We start from the raw sequence: 12,998 nt of genomic DNA on the forward strand, positions 1-12,998 counted from the left end.
AAGGCACAGTGATTTCATACTGTGGCACTGACAAAAAACAAAACAACGAAAAAATCTGCAATTTGAACTCTAGACATAATTTAAAAAAGAAAACGGTAAAGGTCTAAAAATGCGCGACCCTTGTTGCTAACGTATTTGAGTCAGAGTTCATTAGGCAGATTAAGAAAGCACGAGGGCGGCAGCAGTAAAATTTTTGGTGTTGCGTGTTTTTGCTCCATCACTTAGTAACCAAACCTCAGACCACACTCTGCTTCTGAAGGGGAAGAGGGGGAGGTTTTTTGTAGGTGTCAAACTTATAAATAGCATGGCCCTCCAGCTAAGATGATCAAAAACACCCTAAAACTCATGAATACAGAGGTTATTTAAAAAGCACTAAGTCACAACAGTTTCCATCAGGACTCATCGGATAACCAAAGTTTCCAATTTGACACTGAAAGGAAATTATATTTACCATAAATCCATAAAACATAGGAAGTATAATCATCAAACAGAACCAGAGAAATGCATTAACTGACTAATTCACTCAGTGTAGAAAATTATTTGTTACAGTGCTTCAGTATTACTCACGCTGCATGCGTGATTGCCAGTTAACGTGACAACACTAAACTTTTCATCTACCCACATATCTGCAAATCCAGAAGATCTTTCTTTTGGTAGTCTATTTAAGTATCACCACAAGGTCGACGGCCAAGTGAGTGAAAAGCAGTCCTTGCAGCACTTCACAGAAACATTTTGTGGTGAGAGTGACTCCACTGTAGGAAGGAGTTCAGACAAAACGTGAGACTCTACAGCTCTGGTTGTCTCTGCTTATGTTACGCTGTGCTGTGCTTGGGATCACTGTCCTGTTGCATGATCTAAGCTTTAGCTGGTGGACAGATGGCCTCAAATTTGACTCTGAAATACTTTGGTATACAAAGGAACTCACATGGTTGGTCCCCAGGCGTGGCTGCAAAACAAGCCAGAATCGTCACCCCTCCACCGCCGTGCTGACAGTTGGTACGAGGTGTTTGTGCCGATATGCCGTGTCTGGTTATTGCAAAAATGTTGCTGTGCAATTTGGCCAAACATCTCCAAGTCTGCTGTGCTGCCACATTCTTTTAAGAGAGAAGAGGCTTTGTCCTGTCGTCCAGTCTTATTCTAATCATACTGTCATTATTTTTTATATTTAACATGTTCACCGAGTTCTGTAGAGTCACAGATGCTGAGTTCTTCAATCTCTCAAGCACATCAAGCACATTTGATTGATTGATTGATTTGCTACTAGTGGAACTAGTAAGGGTGTATTTTTCTTTTTACACACGGCTGTATGCAGAACTGGGAAAACTCTTTTTCACATGACTGTTTAATCCCAAGTAACACAAGTCCTCCACTGATTGTTAGGCTACGTCCACACTAAAGCGTTTTCGTTTGAAACCACATTGTTTTCTCTCCATTTTGGCCTCCCGTCCACACTGAGACGGTGTTTTGAAAACGCTCTCGAAAACAAATACATTTGAAGACAGTGCGTTTGCGTGGCAGTGTGGACAGAGAAAACGCAGACTTTCTAAAACGATGACGCATTTTAGTCATGTGATGCAGTCATGTGACCAATTAAACTAAGATAGCGGAGGGCATTAAACAGCAGTTGTTTTGTTTGCTCTCAATTTTGACAGCCCTATTAAAGGTTAATATCAGTTTGTACATGCTCCAGATAGCTTTTCTTCAAATTCTTTAATTCTCACTCGCTTTTGTAACGTTGTACTTTCGTGTTACTCGCAGCAACAACTCCACCTCATTGTTAGTCCATTTAAAAAACTTGGTGCTTTTCCTCGACCTTTTGCCGCGACGTTTCAACGAACCGGAAAGTAAATAAACGGCAGACAGAAATGAGGCAGGCTGAATCTTCTTGTGCTTCACGCATACGCAGCCCTATGTTGAAGCACAGTATGTATTATTACTCTGCGAGGCTCCTGACCATCAAGCAGTGTGGCTTCATAGCTTACCAAAGTCGTGCTAAAACATTTTGACAGATTTTTTTAAGCGCCGCGTACAACATAAAATCAGTTCGCGGTCAGTAAGCAAAACCAGAATTCATACATAAGGTGCACTTTTGAGGATTTTAAAGGATTTTAAGTGTGCCCTATAGTCTGAAAAAATACGGTACTGAAAAAGTTCTTGTGCTTAACGTGCTTCACTGAGCTGAAATTTAAACGTAAAATATCTTACGATATATGTACAAAGAAAGTCAAAATTAAAAGTGCCTTAAAGGCTTTGAACTGAACATCTCAGTATCTGAACATCTTACCTTGGGCCCTTGACTATCTCTAATTGGTTTAGACCACAATATGGGCATAATGTGTGTCTATTGTTGACCACATGGAGACTTTCAGAATTGCAGAGACTTTTTTTTTTGTTTCTTTTACATGAACAGCTGGTCGCACCGGTGCGATCTAGGATTTTTTTTGAACATTGGCACATTGGCGGAATGTGCAGGTGTCGCCGTGTGCGATTGGATTATTGTGGGAATTCCCTATGTCATTTCCCCTTCCTGCGCGTCTGTGCAGAGACACGCGTGTGACACACAAGTCAATCGAACAGCTACTCTAAGCAGCACCTTCATGATCAGTTAAGGCCTCGATATTGGCATAATGTTGTGTGCTGTTGGCTACACAGAGAATTTCAGAGTTGCGGAGACCTTTTTCCGTTGCGCCGGTGCGGCCTAGGATTTATTTGTTTTGTCACACCATTGAGAAATTGGGTCGCACTCTAAAGCCCTGACAGTAGTTCCAGTGTGTGCAAAAGTCTGAGAAACCTTTTAGTTAAACCAAGTGAAAAGTCAATAGAAACAGTCACCTGACTGAGAAACTGAAAATGAAGATGTGCCTATTACGCACAGGAAAGTAAAAAAAACAAAAAACACAAAGTGCTTTCAGAATTCAATTTCCATCATCTGAAATGTCGTTCAAGAAACAACAGTTAAAGGAAACTTCTAAAGAAAACTGGGCAAAAGGGTACAACATAAAAATAACTTCACAATAGCTGCAGTGAGGTTTATGTGATATTAGAGCCTTGCTGCATTGCTTCACTGACGTGCAACCAGTTTAAAAGGAAGAATTATAAGTAAACTATCTGCCACCTCATCTCAAACCATTAGATACATGTAAAACAATATCTGGATAAACCGAGCAGCTTTTGTAACAGGTTTTAGATAGATCAAAATAACTGAGCGCTAAAGAAAAGTTGAGATAACATTTTAGCACAAATGAAACAATCCAAACATAGAACTTTACTGGCATTTTGAAAGTCTTTTTAATCTAAATTTAGGAAAATTGTTAGAGCACAAAGAGCAAATCACCATATGACTAAAAAAAAGAAAAAAGTAGACAATCAGAGCACTGGGAGCTGCATTTGCATTTACCACAGTTCCTGTAACACCCTCGTCATTTACCCGACACTAAATTAATCACTGTCTGCCACAAATGTTTGCACATTAAGTACGAATTACAAAGAATGTCATATTGCTCACTGTGCACCAATACCTTCTTATACAAGTTTGCCCTTTTGATGCCCTGACCTTGAAAATTTAGAGGGGGAATTTGAACATGTTGCATGTGTAGGAGCCAAAAAACCCAAACAAAAAACAGCAGTGGCGTTTGCAGGGTTACTGAAGTTGGACTACCTGGTATACAATGTTGTGCTACGTGATTGCTAGCGACACAGCTATGTTAGCATAACATTAGCACAGTGAAGCTGGAGGATGAACGCCAACTTTTTTTCCACTTGATAAAAGTTAACGTGAGGGATTCTGGTGGTCAGGGACAAATGCAATTGCATAGCAGGATGCTATACACGGGCAAAACTTCAGTCAGGAGAACAACTGAGATTATTCATCCACAATACGAGGTTAGTTATTAATATACTGCAACAACATGGGAATAGAGCAGCTGCGAGAGAATTCAACACTAATGAATCAATGTTACGGAAGTGGAGGAAGCGCAGTTTTTGGCTTTCCCCATATTTCAAAAGTGCTTCATCTCTTTGCTACGACTGTCGCCCGGAATAATTTGCAGATGATAATGGTTGTAGCCGCTTTCGACCAAAGCAGGCGCAGCTTGATGACATCATCAACATGCGCTATCGCAATAGAGCGGTATATGGCCTGTATTTATATAGCGCTTTACTAGTCCCTAAGGACCCCAAAGCGCTTTACATATCCAGTCATCCACCCATTCACACAAAATCTCTATCGTTGGCCAAATATATTGTTTCTATCGTCCACCCCTATCATCAACGGATTCAGAGAATTTGAAGAAATCTGAAGAATATTAAAAACAAGTATAATTTTCTGTCAGAGAAATTCCTGCATGCACTCAGGAATGCCTTCAGAAATTTCCATCTGTGAACTCAATTGTGTCAGTGCCACCAACATATACAGGTTAAATCTCTATCAGGGAAAGAAGAAGCCACACGTGAATATAATCCAGGAATGATTTTGTCCTCTCTGGGCTAAAGATAATTTAAAATGAGCTGAGGCAAAAAAGAAAACTGTTCTATGGCTTTTGGAAAAGCTGGACACTGTGTCCTCCAGACTAAAGAGAAGATGGACCATCTGGATTGTTATCATCTATGATGATGCTTAAGTAATTGACAGCTCGTGCACCTGGAAAGGCACTATCAGGTTTTGGAGTAAAACATGCTCCTATCCAGATGACGATGCTAAACTCCACATTGCATCTATTACAACACCATGGCTTCTTACTAGTAGTAGCAGTAGTAGTAGTAGCAAGAACTACATTTGGAAACCCAAGAAAGCACAAAACACTACACAGTAAATGTCTGTTTTGTGTAACTGCAAAGCTGCAAGGAGAGATTGCAGTTTTTGAGAATTAAAATGAGCATAAATCACCAGCTGCAACATCAAATAATTGACCAAGGGTAGAAAACAACTATTCCATCCATCCATCCATCCACTTATCCTTATCAGGGTCACCGGGGAGTGCTGGAGCCTATCCCAGCTGTCACAGGGCAAGAGGCACAGTACACCATGGACAGGTCGCCAGTCTGTCGCAGGGCCAACACACAGCGACAGACACACATTCACTCGCGCATTCACACCTATGTGCAACTTGGATTAACCCTTTAAAGCCGGTCGGAGCGGGCTCACTCTGTTTTGCATAACTAGTTTAAAATCCCGGTAGCACTGCAACCACGTAAGCTAGCTCAATAATTTTTTTTTGGATATGAAACCGGACGCGTTGTACTTACATCTTATGCCATCAGCTTGTCCTAGGTCACGGTTTCCTTCCACATATAGCTTTGCAAAAACTGCATAAAACGCACTTGCAGCAACAAAAACATAATTTTCCAGAAACACGCTTTGCCGATCCTATCAGCCGTTCATAACATTTCCTACGTTGGAATAGACGTCAGCGCAAACTTTCGCATGTCCGCCATTACCTGCCCGAAACCGGAAGTGACGTCATTTTGCGGAAATGTAGTTTTTTACCATCAAGGCCTCATGAGCTTATACTGGTGTTTTTAAAAGTTATCTTTGACTTTATGACTTTCTGTGTCATTTCTGGGATGCTTAGGACTAATATTGCACTGCTGGAAATAGTTTATTTTGATGCATATGTTGCTTTTTTGCAAATTTGCACTATAATATTTATTTTCGTTTTTCCTGCAGTATATAAAAATTGGTGTATTTCAAAAATAAAACTATGAAGACACTTAAAATAAATTTCCTGTGGTGGGAAACTATTTTGTGCAACTTTTTTGTATTTACAGTTTTGAGGGATAAGCCTCTTAAATTTCTCTAACTAGAAATATATGTTAAAAAAAACAAAAAAGATTTAAATTTTTTTGTAGTTTATTGCACTTTTTTGCAATTTATGTAATTACTATGCACTTAATGCATACATATTATTAACATTTGGGCTATAATGGTTGTATTGATGTATAGCAACTTGAAATGCTCCCAAAAATGGCACTACAGCATGTAAAAATATAATATAAGCTCTGGCGGACTTGGTTCTATGGTAGGTCTTAAAGGGTTAATCACAAGCTGTGTGCCTTTGGACGGTGGGAGGAAGCCGGAGTACCCGGAGGGAACCCACGCAAACACAGGGAGAACATGCAAACTCCACACAGAAAGACGCCAGCCTGATGGTGGAATTGAACTCAGGACCTTCCTGCTATGCGGCAACAATGCTAACCACCGAGCTGCACAACTATTCCAACCTGCCATATTATTTATAGCTTCAAGCATTTTATTAAGAATCATTTCAACCCCACAGGATGCCTGATAGCTTGAAGTCATGCGAGCCCAAGTAAATGGTCATGCCCATAGCCTTTGTTTCTTCAGGTTACATACAAGTATTACTTTGGCAGAGGTGCGTGACGCATCAGTTCAAAAGTAAGATAAGATAAAAAAGAAATTTTTTATCATCATCATCAACAATGAAACTAGAAATTTTCATTGTTAAATGAAAAATAATTCTTCCCTCACCCCAACCCACAGTTTTTAGTGCCTAAACCTAACCGGCAAGTGAAAGTGAAACCAAGTAGATCATACAAACATCCTAAGGAGACCCTGACCACAGTTTCCTGACTGATAAACCTGTTCCTGCCACCCCTCCAACACCCTGAACTTTGTGTTTTTTGCATCAAGCCACTTGTCCCAAAGCACGCCTTTGTGCATAAATGTGAAACTAAGGGACAAGCTGACAAAACTATGGTATTTGACACAGTGGGATGGAAAAGCATTGATCTGTTTTATGCGTGTAACTACAGTGGTCCCTCGTTTATCGCGGGAGTTACATTCTAAAAATAACCCGCAATGGGTGAAATCCGCGAAGTAGCGAACTTTATTTTTTACAATAATTATAGATGTTTTAAGGCAGTAAAACCCCTCACTACACCACTTTATACACTTTTCTCAGACAGACATGAACATTTTCACACGTTTCTCTGTTGTTTGAACACTCTCGAAGTTCAAACCTTCGAAGAAAAGTCCAGTGTTATAGAATGAAACCAAAGGCACCCGCGGTTGCTTTTGATGGTGCACAACGTTTCGTCGACATTGTTGTTGTTGTGTTTGTTGGGGAGAAAACTTACAAACAGTACAACACTGCAGAGCCACACTGCTAGTGATCGAACATTTCTGTAAATTTGACAAGATGAATGCATTCTGTACTGTACAGGAGACACAGCACGAGATTGATTGACAATTGTCTGCAGCCGATCAGGATGCAGAACACAATGCGCTGTAAAAACAAACAAACAACAACAACAAAAAAACATGCAAAATTGCACACCAAGAAATGCACGAAACAGCCAGGCCACGAAAGGTGAACCGCGTTATAGCGAGGGGCCACTGACTGTACACAGGTAATCTGTACATGACTGTAGCTTGTGTTGATACAGATGAGGAGCAGTAAAGCTACTCCTGCTAACACGGGGCTCATGCTATTCCTCTACTGTGTATGCACTGTGCAAGGTGCAAACATGCCACACTCATGTGCCCACACTCCGGTGCTTACAAAAAACAAGAACTACTTGAGAAGCACTTAAAACTGAAAACTAGGACTGCGCGATATATCGAGGTTTTAAAAAAAATATATATATATATATATATTTTCATACGAGATATAAGATGTGACAATATTGTTTATATCGATATAGTATATGTTACGTTATAATTATACTTGTGGAGCCGCAAGTTTGTCTCTCTTTCGTCCACTTTTGTCTCTCCGCAACGTAACTCGGCCTCGCCTCTCCTTCACTGAACACAACTTCCCCTCCCCCATAGCATTGCCTGCAGGCAATGACAAGATGGACCGGCAAGTTTCCGTTAACAAGTTACCCCGGATCGCCCCGTGCGTGGGGCTGAACGGCGTCAACGTGTTAGCGAGCTAACCGCGCTAACGCCATGGCCTAGCATGGCCTAAAATCCTTTCATTTTCTCATAAATCGACAGTGCGCCTTATGTATGAATTCTGGTTGTGCTTGATGACCGCGAACCGATTTTATGTTGTACACGGCGCTCAGCAATCTGTCAAAAAAATGTTTTAGTACGATTTTGGTAAGCTATGGAGCTGCACCGCTTGATGGATTGTCGGATCATTACGGCTACCGTAGTCTGGAGCCTCTCGGAGTGATACGTACTGTGCTTGAACGTAATATTACCGTATTGTGTGTATATAAGGACCACAAATTGGCACCTGTAAGAGACACGGTTACGAAGCGGGTTTCAAACTCCAGGCTGTCAGTCACGCAGTAGAAGTTGGGAATAGAGCAGCTGTGAAATCTGACTATCTTTGTTATTATGCTCAGCATCTTTTAGTTTACATTTTGACGGTACAATTGTGAGCTTTTTGTTATGCACAAAAACAACATTGTTTTCTTTTATTTATGGAGCATTATTATTTAATAAATGCTGATAATTTATTTTTGAGTAATTTCTTCATGTACATCTACGCTGTATGTTAATAAAAGTGCCTGTGTGACATCTGGGACACAGCTTTGACTAAGAACTCTTTTTGTTCTTGCCTTATGTCTTTAAAATATATATATATATCGAGATATATATCGTATATCGCCATCCAGCTAAAAAAATATCGAGATATGAATTTTGGGTCATATCGCCCAGTCCTACTGAAAACATTTAAAACTTTCAGCTGACAAATTTTGAAGAAGCGGCTTGATAATGTCACCAGCTCACTGATATTTAAAGAGAGGGATATCGATTGTGGTGCGTGTGAAAAAGTCTGGTGTTACGTTCAAAAGCATGGGAAATTTCAAAAAGATCTGGAAAACTGCAGTGGGTGGTTATGCAAAGCAGATGTGACAGAAGGGCCTTCTTCTTGTAGGGCTGTATGTCCTGCTATACTGGAGAAACTCCTGAGCAATTCCAGGTGCACGCAACAGGAATAAAAAAAAAAGCACAAAGTTGAGCATCCGCAGAGTTGCTTCAAGTGTTTCAGTGCAAGGCATCACTGGACATCCCCCAGTTTCTATAACTGAAGACGTCAGAAGTGTTCTATGAAGGTGTTTGTGACTTATCTCTGTGTGTGGGTTCAGTGCAGCCACACAGAGAAAACAGGAAAATAGATATTATACTGGTGGCTCCCACAGCCAGCTTCCAAATAAGTGGATTGAAAAATCCCCCAAAATCTGTCCCAAAAATGACAGAAGACTTTAACCTTATTCAAACCTTATTCGAATCAGGTGGGGATATTTTCCTAAGTTTTCTTTCCTCATATGGAAACACTTTGGCTTGGAGACCATAAGACACACATGACACAAACTCACTAGCGGTGAAAGCACTGGACTCTGTAATAAGGATCTAGCAAGTTAAGGACTGGTTAATGTCAAAATGCTCAGGGCTGCATTGCGTGTTTTTTCTAGAAGGGTGCTTGTACAAGCCAAGTGTTTAAAATCATAACGGAAACCATCTTCACAGATATTTAAATTCCATTTTCACACCCATGCCCTATAGCCAGTTTACACACAACAAGATTATCTGCTTGTTGCAACACTCACTATTCATCGAGTATCTTTACTTGTATGAAAGTGGCATGGTGTGAGAAGTGTTGAACCCATAAACACCTTCAACAATATCAAGTCTTTTTAGATCACTTTCTCTCTTTAGTATTGTTGAGTGTTGTCACTGGGAGAACAGGCCTGTATTTGTTTTTGGTTAAGCTTGTGGAGTATGTTGAATTCATTGGTGGGATAAATGCTACTACTTCCTTCTCTCCTGCTTGTTAAGACTTGTAATTCCCATTTACGCTGGGAATAAATATAGATGAAGGGGACATGCTTTAATATTTCTGATTTGTGCAAAAAAGCCTTTCCCCCCCAAGTTTTCCACATCAACTAAAATCAATTAAAGTGCATTTTTTCAGAATTTCCAACAGATCTGCATACGTATTTGGGTTATGTAATAACAGTTTAAAAAGTTAAAATGCGCTTCATTGGAACCGGAAGAGGTTGTGGCTTTACCAGATTTGATTGACACTGGTGTCTCCTAGGCAACATAAGGAAACAATACATGAGATTCATATCATCAAAGCTTTGAAATGCTGATTGATTAATGGAAATTCAGACATTTTCTTTCCCTTCTCCATATCTTAAAACAGTAAAGAAGCTCAGACTGAAAACCACAAATCTGCCAGGTCAAACAGTCACTATTATGGTTATAACTTTGGATGATGTCTTCATAGGGCCCAAAAAATATAACTTGGGTTTGTCACCACATCCTTGTATGGGACATTTCCTTTTATGGCTGAAGGAAGCTTACATGTAATGTGGTTTGTGAGGGAGTTGAGGAAATCCAAAGCTTGGTGCAGTGGGTGAAGTGTGAGTCAAAACCTTACCTGAATCTCGAGCTCAGAGATCTGTTGCTGGAGTTCAGCCATAGCAGCAATGTTGTCAGCTTCCCTCAGCCTCACTGCCATTACTTCTTCCTTGCTCTGCAGAAAACAAACCAGAGAACTCTCAGGCGACAACCTCTCTAAGAAATCAATTCTTTTTTTTTTTTAACTTCACAGATTTAAACCACAATAGCGCTGCAACGGTTTGCCCCAAAGGTGCAAAGTGTGGAGTGCAGCAGCAGTTTGTACCTTGCATTCAATCTCAGCTTGTCTCCTCTTGATTTCTTGCAGTTGCACGTTCAGATCTTTGTTTTGTGTTGTCAGTTTCTGCACGCGCTCCTGCAGAGAGCGACTCTCCTGCTCCGCTCGACGCAGCTGGTTGTTGTGAATCTGATTCTGAATAAGCACATTTAAAAAACAAAAAGCAAAAGCGGATTATTTCACGTTATTGACTGATAGGTTCAGGATAAAGAAACTGAAACCTAATGCGACTTTCAGCACTACTTCACTGTTCCAGTTTCTGTGTTGCATACAAAGATAAATGCTGCCCCCTGAAGGCTGCTGTGTGAAATTCAGGGAGGGAATTTTCTTACTGATGTTTTCATATTACAATGTACCTTTAATTGTCTGTAATTAACTGCACTGCAAGTACATAAAAACTCTGAAAACAAAAGTCTCTTCCTAAAGACTGCATACAGTATGAATTGTATCTCTGGACTGAGAAGGATATCTGAATCACATATATTTGTGAACATGTGATGAGGAATTTGAATAATGCTTTTAAAGATCTAGATCAGGTTATAATCCAGATAACAAATCAAATCATAAATTATATTAGTGCTGTTAGACCGATTCAACCTCTGACCTGTGTCTCCAGCTCCAACATCCTTTGCCGCATCTCTCGAAGCTCTGCCTGAGCCTCGGCCTCACGTAGCCTGACGCTCATCAACTCGTCCTGCAGCTCGCTCATGGTGTTCTTCTTAGAACTGTCCTTCCAGCGGCTAGCGGTGCGTGCCAAGTGACGCTGGAGAGGGTGGGGACAGTCAGTCCTGTTTACCATCACTTACCAAATAAACACTTGACTTTTACCATTTGTGTGTCATACCAGATCTGTGCTCTGTAACTAGCAGGAATTACAGGGTACCTGCAAATCCTCTTAATACGACTTTAAATGGAAATACACATCAAAAGGGAAAATGTACCCTCTTCAAATAAACACACAGATGTGTCTAATTAGAGCAAGAATTTTTTCAAAATGTTTTTAATAAATGTGAGAAGAAAACAAAAATATTATTTTTACTCTAAATGATAAGCCATTGTTCAAGGTTTGAAACAGCTCCTTTAACTAGCTTAAACTTGCATCTTCATCTTTCTTTAAACTAAGTACTACAGCTGAGTTAACCAACCTATCTGTTCAAGTTTTCACATGCTTCATGTTTTCAATCAGCCTGAATGGATTAATTAAACCGCAATTAAGCCAAATCAAATGTTCTGAATTAAACCCATTCTATCTTAAATAATTACTGTAGTCAAACTCATGAATCACTGTTTGAACACAAGTTTACTGTGCCGTTAAAACTTCACAGCCTTAATTATGCAGTTGCGTTTAAGTGTGCAGAGGGAGAAAAAACAGAAGCACTGCATATGAGCGTTTCTCACAATGGCATGACTAAAAGCAATCTAAATTTAGAATATTTAAATACTTTTTGAAAACCAAAATCCACTCTGATTTTAAACAGCGTAGTTTGGTGTGTGTGTGTACAACATTTGCATTATGATTTGTTGGGGTTTTGATCAGCTATTTCAAGTTGTCCTGCGTGCTGAAATCTTGGTGCTCACCTGCCAGTGGTCCTCCAGATCTCTAACCTGCTGTCTCAGCTCTTTCAGTCCAGTCAGCGCCTCCGCTTCTCTCAACTTCACCCCGATCAGCTCTTCTTGCAGCCGCGCCACATTGGTGTCATCTGGTAGCGACGTGTTCCTCTGAAAAAGGTGGAAAAATCAAATTTTTCTTAAACCTTTAAAAAAAGAAATGACAGGGTAGGCCTAGATCACAGTAATACTCTTTGCCGGCTGAGGTTTAGGCAGTACAGTCCCACTGCAGATGCATTAAAATGACACAACTCACTTTTTCCATATCGAGAATCTTGTCTTGCATTTCCTTGAGTGCACACTGGGACTCTGCTTCCTTTAGTCGGGCCTGCACGAGCTCTCTCTCCAGCTGCAGGACGGACTCCTCAGAGAAGCGTGGGGGTCCTTTCTACAAGGAAAAAAAAAGAAAGAAAAGAAAAGAAAAAACAGAACAAATGAGCACGCAGAAAAAAAGCAGGAAGGACAGCAAACATAGCTGTGTGCACTCACCTCAAACTAAATTCAATCTCCAGTAATGTCCACAATACTTACACTGATCCAAGTACTCTCAATTCCTCTTTACATTCATTTCAGCTGACATCAACCATTTTTCCTTTCACTTCCACATAAATAATTCATGAACAATCTTTGTGTAGCAAGATAGCAAATTATGTAAAACACAGTAAAGCCTGCACATTATCATGTGGAATCCAACCATTAATAATTAAGGAGATGTGTTGTGCAAGGTGAGGATTCAATGAACAGTGGGCCATGTGTGAAATCTACCAGCCTGAG

The 12,998-nt window shown here is 40.2% G+C and overlaps 1 protein-coding gene across 6 annotated transcripts in view; it reads right to left on the minus strand.

Moving 5' to 3' along the window:
• Window positions 1-12,998, minus strand: part of evi5b (ecotropic viral integration site 5b) — a 45,201-nt gene that overhangs the window by 8,212 nt on the left and 23,991 nt on the right. For all 6 annotated transcript variants that reach the window (XM_076879829.1, XM_012919546.3, XM_076879830.1 and 3 more), the window contains 5 exons: window positions 12,481-12,612; window positions 12,195-12,335; window positions 11,221-11,379; window positions 10,605-10,751; window positions 10,359-10,454 (listed from right to left, as the gene is read on the minus strand). In XM_076879829.1, coding sequence (XP_076735944.1) covers window positions 10,359-10,454; window positions 10,605-10,751; window positions 11,221-11,379; window positions 12,195-12,335; window positions 12,481-12,612 — 675 coding nt within the window. The remainder of the gene's footprint in view (window positions 1-10,358; window positions 10,455-10,604; window positions 10,752-11,220; window positions 11,380-12,194; window positions 12,336-12,480; window positions 12,613-12,998) is intronic.

This window comes from Maylandia zebra, linkage group LG23 (genome assembly GCF_041146795.1).
Source record: "Maylandia zebra isolate NMK-2024a linkage group LG23, Mzebra_GT3a, whole genome shotgun sequence".
Lineage (NCBI taxonomy): Eukaryota > Metazoa > Chordata > Actinopteri > Cichliformes > Cichlidae > Maylandia > Maylandia zebra.